At 42.6% G+C, this 20,871-nt stretch overlaps 3 protein-coding genes across 3 annotated transcripts; 1 reads left to right on the forward strand and 2 right to left on the reverse strand.

Moving 5' to 3' along the window:
- Positions 1–1,653: 1,653 nt before the first annotated feature.
- Positions 1,654–7,261, reverse strand: LOC111232796 (trichohyalin-like). The gene is made up of 6 exons (XM_022760447.1): positions 7,159–7,261; positions 4,485–4,525; positions 4,318–4,387; positions 3,830–3,895; positions 2,702–3,738; positions 1,654–1,785 (listed from the first exon to the last, which is right to left on the reverse strand). Exons 1-6 carry the CDS (start codon positions 7,202–7,204, stop codon positions 1,717–1,719), a joined length of 1,329 nt encoding a protein of 442 aa, XP_022616168.1. The 5' UTR covers positions 7,205–7,261; the 3' UTR covers positions 1,654–1,716.
- A 662-nt stretch (positions 7,262–7,923) lies between these two features.
- Positions 7,924–13,755, reverse strand: sars2 (seryl-tRNA synthetase 2, mitochondrial). The gene is made up of 16 exons (XM_022760509.1): positions 13,413–13,755; positions 12,480–12,575; positions 12,365–12,394; positions 12,101–12,241; positions 11,916–11,970; positions 11,753–11,816; positions 11,479–11,584; positions 11,322–11,369; positions 11,017–11,125; positions 10,669–10,714; positions 10,494–10,581; positions 10,219–10,331; positions 10,025–10,118; positions 9,418–9,510; positions 9,245–9,310; positions 7,924–8,359 (listed from the first exon to the last, which is right to left on the reverse strand). The coding sequence occupies exons 1-16, from the start codon at positions 13,686–13,688 to the stop codon at positions 8,219–8,221; spliced, it is 1,566 nt and encodes a 521-aa protein (XP_022616230.1). The 5' UTR covers positions 13,689–13,755; the 3' UTR covers positions 7,924–8,218.
- A 1,251-nt stretch (positions 13,756–15,006) lies between these two features.
- Positions 15,007–18,003, forward strand: LOC111232828 (kelch-like protein 17). The gene is made up of 4 exons (XM_022760490.1): positions 15,007–15,160; positions 15,333–15,411; positions 16,114–16,341; positions 16,458–18,003. Exons 1-4 carry the CDS (start codon positions 15,007–15,009, stop codon positions 17,953–17,955), a joined length of 1,959 nt encoding a protein of 652 aa, XP_022616211.1. The 3' UTR covers positions 17,956–18,003.
- The last annotated feature ends 2,868 nt before the right edge of the window (positions 18,004–20,871 follow it).

Raw genomic sequence — 20,871 nt, forward strand, 5'->3', positions numbered from 1 at the left:
AGCATAGAAGAAGATACAGCAGGCACAAAATACAGCACTCTGATTGGCCAGTAATATTACAAATGGTGTTTTTTTTTTCCTGTTCTTTGAAATGTCCTCTATGCCCAATATGTCACCCACCACCCCCCCACCCCTCACAGACATTTCCTATACATCTTTCTTGCTTGTTTGTAAGTTACATTATGTGGAAACATTTTGCTTCTATAGAAAAAGAAAACTACAGTACATTCATTTTTCATTTATTCTCAAGTGAACAAACAGCTCCTCTTTGGAATAGACAGCAATGAGCTCATCAGTGTTGACTGATTACGTGTCTTATTACTAATGTGTTTTCACAAGTTGACCGGCTACCTTGCCAGTGTTCAAATACATAAATGTATTGTAAATCTTGGCTGTGTAGAAAAAAGAGAGATTATATTTGCTAGATGAGTACAATATGATGCACTTTGATTACATATTAAAATACATGAAATTATGAATTATTTGAGTAATTATTGCATTCATGTGTGCTGTAGTCTATATTGTGTTATTGCAGTTAAGTGGGCCTCCAGTGGTAACCCTGTTAATCCTGCACCATGTGCATTTCTACCCAGTGTCCTCTTGGGGGCGCTGTTACTTCATATTTCCTATGACCTTGGCTTACAGACCATGATATCTGATATTTACACAAATGACATGACAGCCATGAAAACTGTGAAGTAACACGACTGAGCGTTTATAAATGTTATTGTCAGTGTTGCTGTTACCAAAGACAACAAAATGGCTTTAGTGTCTCCCTCTTCCCTCGGCTCTTCCTTGGCTTGTTAAGATAAGAGTGCAAAGCTGGCTGAGAACCTGAGGTGACACTTTTAGACCTTGTAAGCTCTAAGTACATCACGTCCTGTCGCCACACACTTACCGTGCGCGACAAACTTCTGTGTTTTGTTTCGTGTCACCCCGGTTCGTCACAAACAGTCTGGTTTTAACAGTGCATAAGCCAAATAAAACACAATCCTTGTTTCTACTTTATCATCAAAGAAATGAAGAGGAAATAATGACTTACTCCTGTGTAGAAATATCCGTAATATATATATCGTTAACAGTCAGAACAGCAGGAACAGCTTACACATAGTTATCAATTATTGCACAAAATATATATTGAAATACACATATTACTTATAGTAGAGAACACTGACTGCCAGTATTCATGACTCAGATTTCAAAGATGATGGTGTTTGTGTGGTTGGCAATCTGCAGTCAAAATTAACATGTGAATGAAAAGTGCTGAATGCTTTGCATCCAAGATGGCGGTTTACAACTGAAGTGAAATCACCTGCCTAACCTTACAAACAGCATTTACAGGTACGGAGACAGGGACACGAGTGATGGACACAACAGGCTTTCAGATTCTCCAGAAAACGCATCTCTTTTTCCTCAATACGCAAAAAAACCATTCATGAGCATTGAGGAAACAGTGACACCTTTTTTTCTCCAGGTGATCTAGAAACAGAAATGAAACAACAGTATGTACAGTTTCTACTACATTTACAGATTCACATCTGAGAATATTTCTCTGAGTGCTGATGGGATTTGAAGGCTGTTAAATGGAAAATGTGTGAGCTGAGTGTGTGACTGTGAATGCAACAAAGGGGTTTGTCAGTCTGGTGTGTGTGTGTGTGTGTGTGTGTGTGTGTGTGTGTGTGTGTGTGTGTGTGTAAATGTGCGCAATCGTGTGTCTTATCCTCTGCGAAGCTCCCTCAGCTCTGCAGCGACTTTACGCAGCTCTGCTTCAATCTCCAGCAGCTCCTGTCGACAGGAAAAATGAGAATACATGAGACAGCGCACATGGTGACACTTTAGATCATAACCACCTGATTACATTGTAAGTTTTTGATGTGTGGTGCAAATTAAATATTTACTAGGTTCAGTAGTTAAGCGTGTTACAGAAATAAATGTACTAATTACTTTTTAACTACCTGGTACATAAAATATTTCCAAAAATCATAAAAACTATATCATCTCAGTGTCCTGCAATAATAACAATAGTTAATGTCAGAGAGCCTCCAAGACCCGTAACTCTAAGAGTTCATTGTTGTTGGTGAATACCATGCTGGTTACACCAGGCCAATGAAACTCATTCATGGATGTACATTTTGGAGCAATTATTATCATTAATATATTATTCAGCTTGATCCACAAGATTCTAGCTTCAGTTCAGAGCCACTGATTACATCTGCTTTAACAATGAGATGGTCATATTTTGTTCTCTGTTTATTGTGGTGATAGACTATACTGTGTAGATATAGCAGAATCAGTACATTGCAATGCATTTGCAAAAATCAAAGAGAGAAAGTGCAGCGGGAATCAAGCTCATAGGAAAAATCTCCAAGCTGACAGAATATTTCAAAACTTCACAGCCAGCAAGTTAGAAAACGACATCGATGAGGACACCTGCTTCCACAGGTTAGCAGGCTACGTCTTCGGTAGTTAGAAACAATGACAGGCCCAAACCAATTAACGTTACCATGTGCAATTAATGACAGCTATGAGTTTGAGCTTTAACATTAGCTAGTGCTAGGCTAACAAATGAAATGTTATCTATAACCATCCCACCCTCACAGCCTCACTAGCTAACATTAGATATGACATTAGAATAAACACACACACACACACACACACACACACACACACAAACATTTACATATTTTTTGCACTAACTTACCTCCCCTTCGTCTTCTTCGGCGTCACCCTCGTCATCGTCTTCCTCCTCTTGCCCCTCCTCATCCTCTCTGACGTACTCATCCTCATCTTCCTCATCCTCTCCATTTTCCTCCTCTTCTTCCTCATCCTTGTACCTTTCCCGCTCAAACTGCCGTGTGGCCTCATCACTCGCCTTCTCCATCACTCTCTTCTGCTGCGGCTCCTTCACCTCAGCCGCCACCGCCTCCTCCTTCTTCTTGACTTCATTCTCTGCTTTCTCATCGGGCTCCTTTTCTCCTTCTCCCACCTTCTTTTCACTATTCTCCTCCACCGGCACTTCAGCCACCTTGTCCTCTTTTGTCCCGACCTGTGTCTCCTGCTCCTCCTCCTCCTGCACCCGCTTCATCTTCCTCACAAGTTCATCCAGCTCCTCCTGCTTCTCCTTCCTCTCCCTCTCCCTCTCCTGCTGTGGCTTATTCTTACTGTCCTGTTCTTTGAGGAGCTCCTTCAGCTCCTTCTCCACCTTCTCCTTCTCCACCATCAGCTCCACCTCGTTCTTCCTCCTCTCCTCGATCCTCTGCTTCTCCAAGTCCTCCACTGTTTCTCCTTCATTCTCTTTGTCCTTCTTTTCCTTCTTATCCTCCATCTCCTCCTTCTGCTCTGTTCCAGAGCTTTTCTGGATCTCCCTCTCCTTCACCGCCTCGTATCGCTTCTTTTTCAACTCTTTCAGCAGTTCTTTGAGCTCTTCATCGTTCCTCTCCTCCTTCCCTTTCTTGGTGATCTCTTCGGCCAACAGCTCCTCAAGCTCCTTGGCTCTCTCCTCTTCATCGTCGCTCCCTCTGTCTTCAATTCGTGGCCTCTCCATCACACTCTCTTTGGTGTCATCTCCCTCTGTCTTGTCTTCCTTCTTCTCCTCTGTCTTTTTCCCAAGACTGGTCATGTTTCTCTCCTCCTTCTCCTCCTCCTCTTCATCCCTCTGCTCGAAGTCGCTCTCGTCGTCAGCCAAGTTGTACTCGTACCGCTCCTTCTCCCTCCCGTCCTCGTGCTCCCTGTCTCTCTCTGCAACATTCAGATTGCAGTAGTCAGTGTTTCAGAGTGATGTGTGAAGAAATGCAGGGATGTGTGTGTGTGAATGTGAATTTGTGCATACCATCATCAGCCAACCTCTGCAGCTCCCTGAGCAAACCCTGGTGTCTTTGCACTTCATCAAGTTCCTCTGCAGAGAATGACAAGACACATTAACACTCAGATCATTAGACACACACACACAGTGAATTATAACTCTAATTAGCCCACAAATATTATGTGACAAAAGAAATGTGTTAGCACACTAATCACAGTATAGAAAAAAAATTAAAAATTAATCAAATCAAAAATAAGACAAAAGATAAAAATCATCTTGTGATAGCTGAGTTGCATTAATGCTATTAAATTGAAAGAATTGAAAGTTGCTGTTAAATTGAAAAATGTAAAATGCCTGTCCCAGTTATAGTACTGTTTCCCAGGGCTTTAAATGACCTACCAGTGCTCCAAAAGCATTTAACCATTTTTAATTTACAATGATATAAAACAGAGAAATTAGCAGATCTCACTTTCATACTGTGTGTTGTTTAGTTCAATGATAATTAGAGACGTCACCTGCTAGCTGTGGGCCACACTCCTGTTGTGACCCATCTTCATTCAGTGTCTCCTGAATAATACATTCAACCTGGAAGCACAGTACAAAAAAAACACATAATTAGTGTCTGAGTAATTAAAAAAAATGCGCTTAATGATTAGGAAAATAAAAAGGACTTGTTTCTGACCTTTGCATCATTAAGGGGTGAGGATACTGGCCGGCTTCCCACTGATGCACAAAACAAGGAGAAGAGAGAAAATGAGTTTAATGGAGAATGTGAATAAAATTTGCGTTTCTGCAGCAGTAAAAACTGCACCAAACTAATCAAAAGAGCATCAGAGGAACTAGTTACTTAGCAGTGCTTATGCCCTATATGGGCGTGGGTGGAGCTGTTCCCTCATTAAGGTTAAGCACAGTTATCTTGGTAAAGCGACACAGCAAAGAAGCTTAAACCTCCTCGCTCTCTCTCTCCAGGATGCAGACATTCCCAAAGGCTTTATCTCACAGGTAGTTTCCCACCAGGGCTAAACCAGTCCCCAATCCCTGCCTGCCAGGAGACCATTAAAGGCACACTAAGCAGTGCCATCAGCACCTTTTCTCACGGAGATACATCGAATCTAACAAGGACCTAAATGTCAGTATAGATCACAATCCATGTTCGGCCCGAAGCCCACAACCTTTTCTTTTATTGTTATGTATTGGGCGGGAGGATTGGCTGAGGCACAAGATGTGATGCTGTTCAATTACTGCACATTAATTTACTCCTGAATCTAAATGTCAGGTGAATTTATCAAGTATTTCTATCATAAAACTGACTCACACGACGGTAAATGGAGGGACCAGTTTCAAAATCTATACTGCATACACAATATATGATAAACTCCTCAATAGCAGATGTTGCAGATTCACAGCTACTCTTTATAATTCAGGTGCATGTGGTCATTTCACTGACACAACACATGCAGAAGCTGTAACTTTAATCTGACTTCTCTGCTCTGCTCTGTGTCAGGACACAGCCAGATCAGAACAGATCAGAATCAATAGGACTAATTGATACCTTTGACCAGTGGTGAACCCCCATACAGACACGTGAGCTGCCTACAGTTCAGCCCTGTAATGCTCTGCAAGCGCATGTGATGAAGAGTGTGTGTGTGTGCGTGTGTGTGTGTGTGTAATCCACACTGTGTCTAAGCTGGCACACCCCGGCCCCATAATTAACGCTGTGATCTGGCTCTGGTTTTTATTGGCTTGTCCTGTTGCCCAGGGTCAAACCAAACTCCATGCTAGAAATTAAGAAACCAAGAGCATCTGTGCAAGTCAACTGTGCTGCAGTTTGTTATTGGCCTCTAAAATGTTGCTTAGCCTAAAACCCTGGACCCCATCTGAGCTAGGAACATATGTGCCGTCTGTATAGGGGCCGAGGGATGAGTTTATAATGACTTTATAATGGCATTACCCTTCTTCTTTATGTTTTATGTATAATGTCATGTCTTTCACAGTGCTTGTATTATGTTGTATTAAAGCTAAATGACAAACTCTGTGACCTTATTCCAATATACCCTCCCTCACAAGACCAGAAAAAAACATCTTATACAAAGAAACATAAATTAAATTAAAGTTTTAGTGCAGAGAATGAGCTTGATAACACTGTAAAAATGTCACTGTCTCTATCTGCTTTTGAAAAAGATCTTAAAGCAGCAAATGTGTGTATCCTGAAAGGCTGTGGTCTTTAGAACTAGTCACTCTCCTAAGCTACTATTTTTATTATTATTTTTTCTGTTATTTTTGATCTACCATTTATTACTGATTGTGTATCTTGCCTATCAAATTGATAGATGGACTGATGGGTTAGATGTTTTTGACCATTTAGTTATTCTTTTTAGGCTTTTAGGTATTAGGATTTAGGTATTTTGTGGCTGAAATAGTATTTTGTACATCCAATGACTGAGATTATGTTTGTATACTGGTACCCTGTCTTTATTTCTGGTTTGTGTGAAATGAAATGCAGTGGCATGTATTGGCAGACTAATACTGTTATAACATATCACCTACAGATGCTGATTCTGACGTGACGTGTGTGTAGTTACAGCTTTAGTTATACTATGTTAGGGTGAGGATTGGCCATTATTTCCTTCACATATACTGCGACAGCTAAATAGCCTAGAACTTAACCCCACAAACAGTTAAAGTCTCTATGTAGGTTAACCGCTGTGTTGCTGCATAACACCACTGCAAACCTAATATTAACCCTATTTCCACACGCGCGTCTGTGTGAGAGGCAGACTCCCCTCTCGTTGTCACAGCCCGTGGGCAGCCTCACTTATTTTAACCTATTATTTACGCGGTTTTCACAGTTACTGCCGCGTGTCACATATGTGCGCTGTTCCGCTCACCGGTGCGCAGCTTTCATTCGCAGTGTGTGTTGGACTCAATAAGTCAAATGTGTTTCTGTGTGTGTGAAATCTGGTGACAGCATAGTCAGACAAACAGAAAGGTGGGCGCACAACAAATTATGTAACAGCGCTTCTGTTTAGCCTATTAGTCTAAACCCCTGAGGCTGTCGCCATTAGGTTGGCACACACCTCAAGCCTGCGCAATAAACTGTTATTAAAATGTATTTTGTCTCGTGTTTTTTTTTTTGCATAAAGCTGATTTTATACCGGTAAATAGGCTAGAAGAAGAATAAAGGCTACAGCTGAGGCAGCAGCGTGTGAAAGATGAGGCTCGTCTCCGGCGCAGCCTGCTGAGAGCGACACTCTGCGTTTTGTACCATCAATTCACACCAAGCGCCCACAATACATACACACACGCACAGACATATACACACACAGAGCTGTTTAATGAACGTGATGGATGCTTACCTCCGACAGCAGCCCAAAGAAAAACTGCGGTTATCAGAATTCCCATAGGATCCGAAAAGTGAGGCTCCTGCAGGAGATAACCTTGAAATAACGGGCTGGAGCTTCTTCACACACCCGCCGAGCGAGGTGGAGCCGAGGTGTGGAGGACAACCGTGTGTGTGTGTGTGTGTTTGTGTGTGTGTGTGTGTGTGTGTGTGTGTGGTGTCAGGTGACTGAGACCAGATCAAAGCCCAAACCCTATTATGGATGTCAGGTGGTTGTTGTGTACTTACAGTATATGAACACAATGTTTTTGAACGTTTAATCAAACACTGTGTATCTCATGCATATTCACATATATATCAAATATATGGAGGGATGTAAGTAGCTACACATAAAATTTCTCTGTAATTCCACCCTATTCAAATCCCACTATATGTACCCAGTGAGAATACAGTTTCCTTTTATTTGCAGGTTCATTCAACATCATCACCTCCTCAAGCTGCCGGTTAATTACTTTTGCACATCAATTACTGATAGCCTACTTTGTGACAGCTGGTAATGTAACACGAAGTAAAAGGCCTGGACTGTGTATCACCTCTGGGAATAATTAAATATTCTACTATGCAGCGGCGCCCCCCCCCCATCCTCAAGGTCACAGTGTCATTCAGTGGGTTTGAGTGTTTATTTGTGTGAGTGACTTTCCGCACCAACACTTATTTAAAAAACAATAACATCAACAAAAGAAACAGAAGTTGAACACTTTTTTTTTTTTTTTTACTGGTTTTTCATACTGTGGTTGTTCTACCACACATTCAGGCAAGTAAGACATAAATATATTTACACTGACAGTAAACTGATCCTGATGGACTCATTTCACACTCCACTCAAAAAGTCAGCCTGTGTTTCATTTCATTTGAAGCACATCAGCGATCATTAACAGCTTGTAAGTGGACGTGCAACAAAATGTATGAAACATCGTAGTTAAATATCAACTTTCCTGTCTGACTTAGCGATGTTGGACGTGAACTGACTCCCACCTCAGGTGTTCTGCGGACGGCTGCTGACACTTGTATTAGTGTCATCTGGTCTTAGGAGGAGGCCTGGGTGGTCGATTGTGCTGGTTGGGTCCGATGTATTTCAGCGGCGTGTACTTTGGCTTCTCGAGCACTTCTAGACCCAAGTAAGGCTGCAGGGCTCGGGGGACACGCACCGTTCCCTCCTGAGGAGATTGAGTGAAGAGACGGATGACGAAAAATAAGCTCCAGTTAACTGATAAAGTATTCATTAGTTGTGGTGCTACTTTATTCACAAAAAGCTTTCTTATTTTATATAGGAGCCATGTACTGGTTTGTTTGTTGGTTTTTAGGTAGGTACACAGGTTTAGGACCAGCATGCACCTGGGTGGGCCTACAGTTTTTTATTTTTATTTTACCAGAGCAGGAGGGGCAGCAGGACGCATGATCCCTTCATTCTTCTGTTTGCTTGTTTGAATAAATAAAGAGAAAGAAAAACTCAAAGGCTTTGTTTGGACGGTGGATTCTTCTGCCTGTGAAACCACATCCCCATGATGCATCAGTGGACTTTTTAGTAAGTTTTAAATTTGTTTTAAGACATAGCCACTTCTCAGTTTATATTCTATTTGAAAATATTTTGCCCCCCAACCAGCCCATGACAACACCCACTAGGGGGAGCTCCTTCAATACTTATGACACCCTAGAAAATGTACATTTTTCATAGTGGAGGCAGAAGATATAACAGGCTAAACTTCACATTTATTGTCTAGAAAAATGTTTAAAATTTATACCTTTAAAAACTTATTTTACAGTTACTCTCGACACATGCCCACAAACATAATTTTGAGCTACACGTGTGATTTTACATTCGCCTCCTTCTGAACAGAACATCATTGATATCTGCAGGTTATTGCTGGTATACAGACAAAAATGACAGAGCCTTGTCCATAATAACCAGGTCATTATTTAGTTGCATGGTGCAGCCTTTTCATTGTGTCACAGGACACCTGCATTAAAGAAATTCCAGGTTTTGCAGGGTTTTGTTTTTTTTTTTTTTTTTTAGGAAGTGTGTCCGCATGTTGGTGTCTTACTTTGGTCTGGTGAGTTTCCAAGATAGCGATGATGGTCCGGGGGATGGCACATGCTGTAGCGTTCACCTAGAGAAAAAAAAACAGAAAACAAACCACACACACAAACACTTTATTATGGAGGTGGTATACTGCTGCAGGTTACACCAGCAGTGCTGCCTCATCTGCAGTCTTACTGTGTGGGCGTACTGCAGGCTGCCGTCCTCTTTCTCATATAGGATGTTGAGGCGTCTGCTCTGGTAGTCTGTACAGTTGGAACCACTGGAAATCTTAATATATAGACAAGAAATGAAATCAGAATCATCAGAAACATGTAAACCTCTTTCAGTTCCAATAAAAGATAGGGACCAAATGTTCAACATTTACTTTCATAATGTTAGATTTTACTCTGACTGCTCTCTAGTCATGCGTGCTACAGATGCTGCGCTTTATTAATAATGTATGAGATACTGAATTAAACATTGGGGTTAAAAACTGGACTTCTTAAACCAAGGACAACTGTTTGGCTACAAAATATTCATATTATTTTGCATAAGCTACACAGGAAAAATTGAATGGACATATATATTATGTCTGTTTTGTAGTTGCAAAAAGTTGAAAGGACTTTGATGGCTTGTTTGTGTGTCAGACTCACAGCAGGTACATACATTATCTCAAATGAGCCACTTTACTTTTATAATGATCAACAAATCATCAGATGAAGTTCAGTTATTTTCTACATATGTGACTTCTAATGTAGATATAAAGTGAGTGAGTAGGTAACAGTGATGTGATGGGGCTGACCTCTCCATAGCTGTTCCTTCCTGGCATCCAGGCTTCAATGTCGTACTTCCTGTGAGCAGGAGGACCCAGCTCCTGAGTCGGCATGTCCAGCACTCTGAGGGAAAATACACACAAATACAATTTAGAGCAAAAATGTATATAATGCAAATTAATAGTGTGTGTGTGTGTGTGTGTGTCTGTGTGTGTGTACTGACCTGTAGTGTAACTCCAGTGCAGAGAACATCTCTTTCTGCAGAGAGACAAACTCCTCCAGCAGCTGAGAGCTCTCCTTTCCTGTCTCATCTGCTGTCACTCCAAACATCTCCACCTGAACACACGCACACGCACACGCACACGCACACACACCTTGTCAGCATAATTAAACAGTTGGCATTTTTTTATGGCTGAATTAATTTCTGTAAACTGTAAGCTCATTTATCAATCCAAGTGAAAACTCCTGTCTGACAAAACGAGCTGCTGTCTTTTGGACCTTGTTGAAGTGATGAACTCTGTAGAGGCCCCATGTCTCTCTGCCAGTGTCTGTCTCTGCTCTGTAGCAGGTGCTGCTACACACCGTCCTGCAGTGAGAGATGACAGCTCATGTCAGCTGTAATTACTCAAACATAACACTCTGTTACAAACTAGGAGTGAGGGGTGCTCCTAACCTGACAGGCAGGTCCTTCCAGTTTACTGCATGATCCATGAAGTAGCCTGAGGAAGAGAAGCACTCATCAGATTATTGCTTACTACAAAAGGATCTCTCGGGTTTTCCTTTCTGATTGGCTGAGACACATTCAAACCTGTAATGAAACACCTATTCAGCAAAGACTATGACTATTCGTATGTTACTTAAACATCACCACTTGGTTCTGGTAACTGGTCTCGCAGCGAGATCCTATTGTATGTTGGATTCATAATTTATGGTGGATTACATAAAAGAAGAATTTAGGTTCACCCAGAAAGATCCAGAAACAAATGCAATTATTACAATTCTGATGGAGTCAAGTGTTCACCTGCCACCCCGACCTCTCCAGTCCCAGCCAGGCTGAGGTCCGGGAAACGAGCCGGGTCCAGTGAGTAGACCTGAGAGCGATGGGCGTTGGGCTGCATCCCACAACCCTCCTGGAAACAGAAAGATGAATCAAAGCAAGAAGAAGTAAGGGACGGGACATTTTGTGTCTTGAAGATACTTTGGTCTTTAAACTGATATGTCTATTGCAATATAATGATTATTAGCAACACATTACTTTTGATGTTTAATTTATGAACATCTGAAACACATTTTTAGATTCGATTATCAAGTCAAAATGCTACTCACAAACACTGCCCCCCTCAGCATGTCAGGTACAACCATGGGAATGAAGCCCTGCAAGTTAGAGGGAAAGCTGAAGTTTGGCTCCTCTATGTGTTAACAAAACACAAATATACACTCATTTTTAAGACATCATATCTAAAATTTCCAAACGTATGCTTACCTTTCGTTGCAGTGTGTCGAGGGTGAAGTTTTGGAGGGCGATCTGAAGTCTAGCGCCCGCTCCCCTCAGATAGTAGGACCTGTGGCCTGAGATGTGGGACAGATGCCTTCAGGAGAGGAGAGGGAAAGAAAATATTATGACCCCTGATCATATCAAAGATATTACGGTATTTCTTTTGATCATATGAATAAAAGATTCAAAAGAATGGTGCACAGACAGAACAGCAAGTGGAATATCAAGCAACTACTTGATAACAACAACCAGTCATCCTCACCTCTGCCTGATGAGACCTAACTCCTCCCCCAGCTCCACATGGCCTCTGGGCTTGAAGTCAAACTCTACAGCAAATAGTGACATTATTATTTAAGAATTTTTAGTATGTCTATTCAAAATCCATTCACTTACACTTCAATAGCAGCACAGCTCACATCACTCACCTGGTTTCTCTCCAACCAGTTCCACCACCCTCGCCTGGCTCTCATCTCCAACTGGCTGAAAAATGAAAAAGAAACTAATTAAAGAATTAACAGAATTTCTTCACAGCAAATCTCTCCCCAGATGCTCTGGACAAAATGTGTGTGTGTGTGTGTGTGTGTGTGTGTGTGTGTGTGTGCGCGCTAACCACGTCCGGGTGTGTGGTGTTGGGTAATCTGAGCGCTCGGCTGTAGTGCTCCTCATCCAGCTCAGTCTCTTTGGGGTAGAGCTGATTCAGCCTGTTGCGAATGTCTCGACCCCTCTGCAGAGTCTGCGTGTACTCTGGAAGCTGCAGGATAAACAACAAGGACTCAGAGGTCTCCCCAGATGTGATTCACCACTGACAGGAGAAATAAGTGCCAATATTTACTGATTCAATAACAAAGAGATGAAGTGCGGATGTTGAACTTACATTGGCAAGGGCTTTCTTGTCATTCTTGGTCTGTGAGGTAAAATAGAGAAAATGACTGAGAAAAGCTTGAGTGAAACTGGTGATGGTGAGCCTTGCTTTAATAAGCTTTACTGACCACGAGTGCTCTGACTATGACACCGATGTTGCTCTTCTGCTGCTCCAGCTCAGAGATTTCTGTCCTCACTGCCTGGAGCTCCTGCCACACACATACCTACAATGCGGACACACACACACACAATCAGTGAGATCAGATGAGAAGCGAGTAAAACTGTGGGCATGAAAATGATAAAAGTCATTACATCTAAACTCTTAACTTTCAGTGTTCTCCATGTTTATATCAACTGTACACAATATATTAAGTACATATGTAAATATGTTGATAGCTACTGACAAACTGAGTATAATTCTATTTGTGCTATCTATGTACTGGATTAATAAAGCTGGGTCTGATTTTACTGGGACTGAATACTCTTTGTATACTTGCTCCAATATTTATATGAAGGAATACTGTGCCTATGATGAGTATTAAAACTTAAGTTACTATTTTATGACCATTTTAAAGCATACATAGATTTTGTGACATCACAACCACCTGCCAACAAGAGCCAATCAGGGTTAAGTATACATCTTACACAAGTGTGATGTGGAGTCTTGAAACTTCCAGTGCATATACACTGAAAGCGACTTTAAGGTAACATTAGGAGACATCTTATGTGAAATGGTTAATATATCTAAGATACATGTTCATAGAATTTGGAAGAAGTAGTAACATTAGATGCCACTACAAGATTTTTTAACAAGGTAATTCAAATTTTATGAGGAAAAAACATGTCAGACACAAATTATTATTCAAAGCAGAGTAATTTCTCATATTTTAAAATATTTCTGGGTATGTCTGTAACTAGGGGGGCTCATTTGCATCTGTTATATGGGCCTTCAACCACAGCCCATTCCTCACCAAACAGTACTTTTGTATACAACCTATTTTTGTCAGAAGACAAGGGCTGTCATGGCTTTTATGGGACAAAGTTAACAGCAACAAACTTACAATCTTGCTGACATCGTCCGCTCGCAGGTCACCCTTCCTGCTCTCCACATTAGCTATGACTTTGTCGGTCTCCTCACACACCACTCTCATGTCCAGCTCGGGCTTGTCGCTGTAGCCTTCACGGACATGCTCGTACAAACTGCTCCGGACTCCATGCGAGAAGCGGTGCGGGATAAAAACGCTTGTCCTCTGCCTTGAACACTGTCTGGCGGCCGGCTTCAACACAGTCAGTGCGGCACCTCCAACTCTGGCAACCATGCCGATGCACGTCGCCATATTTGTCTTGTGGTCGATGTTGCGTTTATGGGATATTGGAATAATCCCGTTTATACTCTGTGTTGGTTCCTGGTTTGCCGTTCACCATGCAGACCAAAAGATATGAGTTTGAATGAAATGTAAAGCATAATATGAATGATAACAATACTGACCATTCATATTTCTTAGCCTCTCTTCTTTTCTGTCTTTCTTTTTTGAAACCAGAGAGCACTATATACGCACTCTAACGATCGTATCTGCTTTGAATGCAGCATAAATGCGGAAGTAGGTATTTCCGATACAAAGTATTACGAAAACGCCTTTTTAAATTTTTTATTCAAATATACATGAGGTATTTTACGCAAAGGTTGTCAAAAAACGTCAAAAGGGTAGTGGACAACATTGTAATTTAACCACTGATAGAAAAACGACTCAGCTCCAAACAATCGTCACGAGCCAAAGGTCAGCCAATCAGATGAGCGGAAGTTTAACGTTGCGGTAATCCGGTTCAGACATGACAAGTGCGGCCGACAGAACCTGAACTCAGTCTTGATTTTCTGCCCTATAGGCGCCGAAAACTGCACCCTGCACTGTCTCGCCGCCGAACTGGATGTGTGTGCTTACTGCCATGGTGGACTGAGATGTGTTACGACGAGAATCTTCTGCGCCGGAGGAGAATTGTCCCTTTGTGAGCTAGTTTGGTCCGTCAGTTAGTGGTGATGTTGTGCACGGGGCTGGAGGAGCAGCAGCAGCAGCAGCAGCAGCGAGTAGCCTGACGCGTCTTCACCGCAGGCCGGGACGAACCCTTCAGCTGAGTCCAGAGGAACAAGACAACCAAATGGGAGCCGCGAAAGCTTGCAGAAACTTCTGGTAATAACCGGGTACTTGGATACAGTTAGCCTGCCCCACCAATTCCTGCTGAAAGTGAGACCCAAACAGCTTTCACGGTGGAAACGAGAAGAAGAGCAAAGGTAATGAAAGCTAAAAAATTCAACCTTTCACCGGTAAACTGATGCTACAACAACTCTGTGTTTGAGTGTGTACGTGTTATTTTAGCCAGGTTAAAATATGGAAAAAGGAAAATGGGAACATTGTAAAAGTGGGGTGTGGTAAATCTGTGGCAGACCATATTTATTTATAGTTAAAATAAAACTGCACAGTACTCAACTTTGGCTTTAAAAGCAACATTTTCCACAGAGATTGGTGTTATCTGGGTCATGTCTGTTGCAGGCCTCTACCTATAATACATAGGCCTGTCTGTTGCAGATAGGCTCTGCATGCATAAAGGTTAAAGGGATTGCCTACTTCAAATGCATGTGCATGTGTGTGTAATTCGCAGATGAATGCTGTGCGGGGGGGCACAGTCACCTGGCGTCCCCAGCCATGGCAGGACGGGGATGGGGGAGGAGGGGAGCCTCTGTCGGACAGTGACTCAGAGGAGGAGGACTTCCCTGATGACAGCACCACCCCCCTGGGAGACTACATCACACATGGTGAGACAGAATGAAAAGATAAAGGACAGAGAGGGTGTTGTTGAGACCTTGGAAAATATCCCTTGATCCCTTATTACTTTCACCTAACCTCCCTTATTATGTCTATATTCCTTCCCCTCCTTCTGTCCTCGCCCTTGTCTCTGTTTTCTCTCCCCCTTTCTGCTGTTTTTAGGACTGAAGCAGCTCCTGGATGCTCAGCAGCTGTGTGATGTCACTCTACTTGTGGAGGGAAAGAAGTTCATGTGTCACAGGTATGGTGTGCCTGCCTTATCCTATCTTAAGCTTTATGGCAATAAACACACTTTACATAAATACTGAGATGAGTGTTTCAACCAAGGCTGTAGCTAACTTTTTTTTTTGTGGATAATCAAAATTTTCTCTCTTTCCAATGTACAAATAATGACATACACCAGTTGCAAGTTGTTAGAGCTGTCATGTCTTAGATAGATATAATGTCAAAAAACAACTTTCATTTCCAATTACTATTATAATTATTATATGGAATAGAGGAATGCAAGTGAATCATTTCAGTATTCACCAAAATAATAGTATATTTTAACTCAGTTTAATGACAAATGGACAATTCATATTTCTAAATGAATTACAGATTAATTGAGTAATCATTTCAGCAACTATTATAACATAGAAACTGTCGCAGACTAACAGACTACTGAAGAGAAGATGGGGAGAGGGAAAAGGAAGAAGACTTAGCTTCTGATAAAGCTGCTATGATACAGTCCTGTTCTTGCTGAAAGCCATTTGCAGCTTTTGTTTGATATCAAAGAGGGAAAATGACAAAGAGGCCTTGTTGGTTTGCAGTAAGCTGCCTATTTTTGACTTCATGGAAAAACGGTAATTTGTGTAGACTTGTGTTCTCCATCTTTTATGAATTCCACAGAAGCAGATATCTTCTATATTCTTCCCTTTCTCCTTCCATCCTTCTCTCCTGTCAGAGTCCTCTTAGCAGCTGTGAGCCCCTACTTCCGGGCCATGTTCACCAGCCCACTGGTGGAGTCGCGCCTCACCGAGATCCGTCTGGAGGAGGTGACGCCGTCTGTCATGGAGACTGTCATCCAGTTTGTGTACACTGGTGAGGCGGGGCTCTCTCTGGATACAGCTGAGGATCTATTTGTGGCTGCCAACCGGCTTCAGGTCATGCCCCTTCAAGACCTGTGCTCCAGGTAAATCTGCTGTGTAAAAGTGACAGATGATCAAGGCAATTTGGTCAGTTACATTTTTACTTTGACATTCTTTTGTTTATGTTTTCTGTTATTTCTCTCCCCTCGTGTCTCTGTAGGTTTCTATTTGAGCACCTCTCAGTGGATAACTGTCTGGGGATGTACTCTCTGGCTCGCTCTCACCACGACCAGCTGCTGCTGCGTGCCTCCCTGCGGCTGGTAGCGCAACATTTCCCCCGGGTGGCCCGACAGAAAGACTTCCTCCTACTTGACCACGGCACATTGGGCAGTCTCCTGAGCTCAGACCGCCTGGGAGTGGACTCCGAGGCGGAAGTCTATGACGCGGCCCGCCGCTGGGCAGAGCACCAACCCTTGGACCGCTACGTCCACATGCCGGCGCTTCTTCACCACCTGAGGCCCGGGCTGCTGTCCCAGGAAGAAAGCCGAAGACTGAGCCAGGAGTTGGGGCCTGCTGCGGCTGGTGAGGGCCTTGGGGGGCCTCTGAGACCACGGGAGGGAATGTTTGAGAAAAAGATTGTCTGTGTGGACCTGACACCTCGGGAGGATGAGAATTTAGCTGCAAGAGACTACACAGTGGACTGCTTTGATCCTCGGACAGGGAAGTGGGAGAAGTTAGCAGCGCTGGAATCACTTGTCAGTCCCGGCTGCACTGCAGTCGGTGACAGGCTGTTTGTAGCTGGTGGGATCCTGCGGACAGGCTCTGTGTCTGCAGCGGTGCATGAATATGATGCAGTGTTGGACCGCTGGATAGAGCGGCCTTCAATGGTCCAGCCCAGGGCTATGCTGGGCCTGCTGGGCTGTGGAGAGTCACTCTATGCCTTAGGTGGCAGTAACCGCTCAGCCCTGATGGACTCCAGTGAGACCCTGGAGCTGACTACACTACAGTGGGCTCCGGGGCCTCGGCTACCGCTACCTCTGCGCGCCTTTGCCTGCGCAGCGCTACGTGGACGACTTTACCTTCTGGGTGGAACCACACTAGAACAGAACCGGGCTGTGGTCCACTCGGGCGTGCTTATTTATCACACCCTAACAGACTGCTGGACACGCGTGGCGCTGGACTCTGGCGCCACCTGCCTTGCTGGAGGAGTAGCAGTGCGAGGGGGAGTCTGTGCAATCGGGGGATACATGAGGGATACCACCAAGTTCCTGGATGGAAACTACACTAATCTGGAGACTTTAGACGCCACTGGCCGTGTTCTGTTTTTCAGAGAGGGAAGGGGGTCTGGGGTAGAGAGGGAGGTGACTGGGGGTGGGGTGATGGTTACTGCAGAGCAGCGGGGGGGTGCAGGTGGTGGAAGCGACCGAGCCCCAAGCCCTGTGGTATTTCCCGGGCTGCCGCGGCGGATAGCAGCTGGGGGCGTGGCCAGGTGGAAAAGGAGGATTTATGTGCTGGGTGGAGAGAACGGCTCACGGTTCTATGACAGTGTGTACTGTTGGAAGCCCGGCTGGCGCAGCTGGGTCCAGAGACGTGAAAAACTCCCTGGGGATACTGGAGGAGTGAGCCAGTTTGGGTGCACCACTCTAAAATTCCCTAAGAAACACATCCTGTCCAGACTGAGACTAGCCAAAGAAAACTGCAAGAAGGCCGCTGACTAGCCTGACAGGGACCAGTATGACTGAAGTCGAGGCAGCTGTTCATGTGACACAGAGATGAGCTCCAGGCTGGGTTTGAATTAACTCCACCTTGACCTCATGAAATGTTGGTGTTGACATGAAGTCACAAGGAAGACACCATTTTTTACAATAACAGTGCAGCCACAGAGCAGAATACTAATGGACTGGACGCAGACAGATCTTACAAAATTTATTATGGATAGTCAAATTTACAGGTAGAGAGCAAGTGGAGCCAGAAATTGGTTAAAAACTGGCAACATGCACCTGAATGTAACCTAATCCACTTGTACACGGCTAAGTCCTTTGAGAGAGAGAGAGAGAGAGAGAAAGAAAGGGGCCTTTTGATTATATTCCCACAGTGTAATGTTGTCAGATTTTTGCTGGTGTAATATTTTTTATCATTTCAACGCTGTGAATTTTTCAGCAGTTTAGACACAAGGATACCTGCACATTTCTGACGAGGCTTTGTTTCACTTATTTGCCTGAACTTAACGGCCTGAACCAAAAACACCTGCAGCAGTGGATAAATAGCTTCAGTCTGCTTGTTTGCAGCACACCCTGGAACCTGCACAGAACATCCTGTTGCAAAGTGTTGATAGCAGTCTCTTCTGTCAATGAACTGAATTCTGTTTGTCCTTTTGAGTAATTCTCAGAAAACAAAGGTTTTATGGTGCAACCTTGTGTTTTGGCTTTGTGTTCAGAGACATAAACATTTCTACCTTTTTTTTTTTTTTTTTCACTTGAAACGTTGTATCCTTTCCATTTTCTGAACTGCTAAACTGTCTCATAGCATTGCTTTGCTGTTTTGTCTCCTGCTCTCTTGCTGCTACCTGTTATCCCTGGAGGGATTTTCCCTCCTTTGTAATCCTTCACAAACTCTCAAATATTTTTTCCTTTTCCACAAATGTCAGCCTGTAAATTCCCCTAAAATTGTTACTGCAATTAAGGGCTATACAGATGAACTAGACTTGAAATGAAACACATCACATAAAACATATCAGAACATTTTTTCAACTGCTGGTATGTAGGTGGATTTTTACCATCAATGTTTTTGTTTTTAATCCAATGTGACAAAGTAGAAACAAAATTTATTCATCAGGTTTGGTCACATTTACTGCCACAATTTAGCAGCCATAATCTGTATGAATTAACAATCTGATTTACAACATTTAGCACACATTTTATGACTCAATTCATAAACCAGCGAGGAAGTGGACTTCCTATTCTGTCTGTCTTTGGCTCACATTTTGAAGCCCATCCAAGACGAGACCGATCCCAAGAAAAGTTGGTCCCTGTGCTGATCTTCCCGCCTCAACAGAGGACCTCAGTCCAATCCTTTATAAAAACAGACAACCTCAAGTGTTTGGTACAACTTGTAGTTCTGATTGGCTCATTCAAACCCCTGCGTGCTGAGAACAGGCCCAAGACCGTCTTTTTACTTGGCAAAAACTGTGCGTTTACGCATGTTTTGAATGTTCTTATAAAGACGCCGCCAAGTCAAAGAGGTGGAACATAGCATTGGGAGAAATGTGCAGATAGGGCTGGATATGACAGTCAGAACACCTTCTTCTCATATCAATATATGACAAAATGCCTTTTAGGGATGGAAAATCATGTTTTAAGGTGATTTGGTAGATCTTCATGACACTGTACTGCAGAGTGAAGAAGTGCAGGAATTGTCATTTTTAGCTTGAGAAGGTAAAATCATTCTGGAGAAAATTTGACAAATTAATTGTTTTGTATTGTTAGTTTTGACAGCAGATTTGTGTATCTTTATTCACAGTATTTTAAGGATCCCACTGTACAATTACAGTGATAGGTGGTAACCGCGTAAGGGTTTCACGCAGCCCTACGTCAATATGACTTATGTTTGTGTCTGGACCATCTTTCCGAAACATTCAAGCCAGGTGAACAGTTGTCTTTACTTGATCCAGCAGTCATGTCAAAATTACATTTTTCTTTCAGATGCTCCAGCCTTTGGACTTGTGAATGTGTTTGGCACGGAGGTTATGACTTATCTGAACACATTAGCATTGCACATTATTTATTGAAATGTATTTTTAAGGTTTTTTTGTTGTTGTTTTACGATGGTAACTTGCTCTGACTGCAGTGTAGGAAGCCCAGCCGTGCTGTAGGATGCAGTTATAATGTAGGTGTAGACAGACCTGTCAAAAAGGAGCATATGTGTTTAGATCTCAAAGTGACTCAATTCTGAAATTATGATTTTATGAGAAGTTTTTCCCAGAAATGTAAGCACATTGTTTTGCTGTAAGCCGCTATGTTTTCTTTAATCTTTTCTCTTCTGTTTCCCTCTTTTATTTATTCAAATCGACCAAATCCAGTGACTTCTGGGGGAGAAACGTGCATATGGAAACACTGCTGTGTCTGAAATCTGAACATCACTGAAAGATGTCCATGACATTAAGATGTATGGGTTTCAAATTATAAGCAGCCGGGAATTATTTTTGGGCGTTAATCGACTCACATCAATTGGCCATTTCAACAAAGTTTTCATTACTGCAAGTCAAGTATTTTCAAACCTTACTTTAAATTAGTGAACATGGATACAGTTTAGATACCGTACAGGAAACAAACAGGAAATGAAGATGGATACAGGATGTGCCTCTTTAGTGGCAAAATTGCATTTTTAGTCTAACTCTTACTCCTGACATAATACAAAGTGTGACTCTGTACAGGAGTAGATTTAGTGTTAGTCTGAAACTTAAGAATTTAAATCAGTAGAAAAGCATTGATTCAGTGAGGAAACGTCAAGTTTTTTTTCACACAATTTAACCAACTGAATCTAAATTCATGTATATTCCCGAAAGAGATATAAATGTTTGGCCACATTTGTCTCATCAGTCTAGGATAACCTGAATCAACCAACAAGTACATTTC

This window comes from Seriola dumerili, unplaced genomic scaffold (assembly GCF_002260705.1).
Source record: "Seriola dumerili isolate Sdu_G_001 unplaced genomic scaffold, Sdu_1.0 BDQW01000337.1, whole genome shotgun sequence".
Classification (NCBI taxonomy): Eukaryota; Metazoa; Chordata; class Actinopteri; order Carangiformes; family Carangidae; genus Seriola; species Seriola dumerili.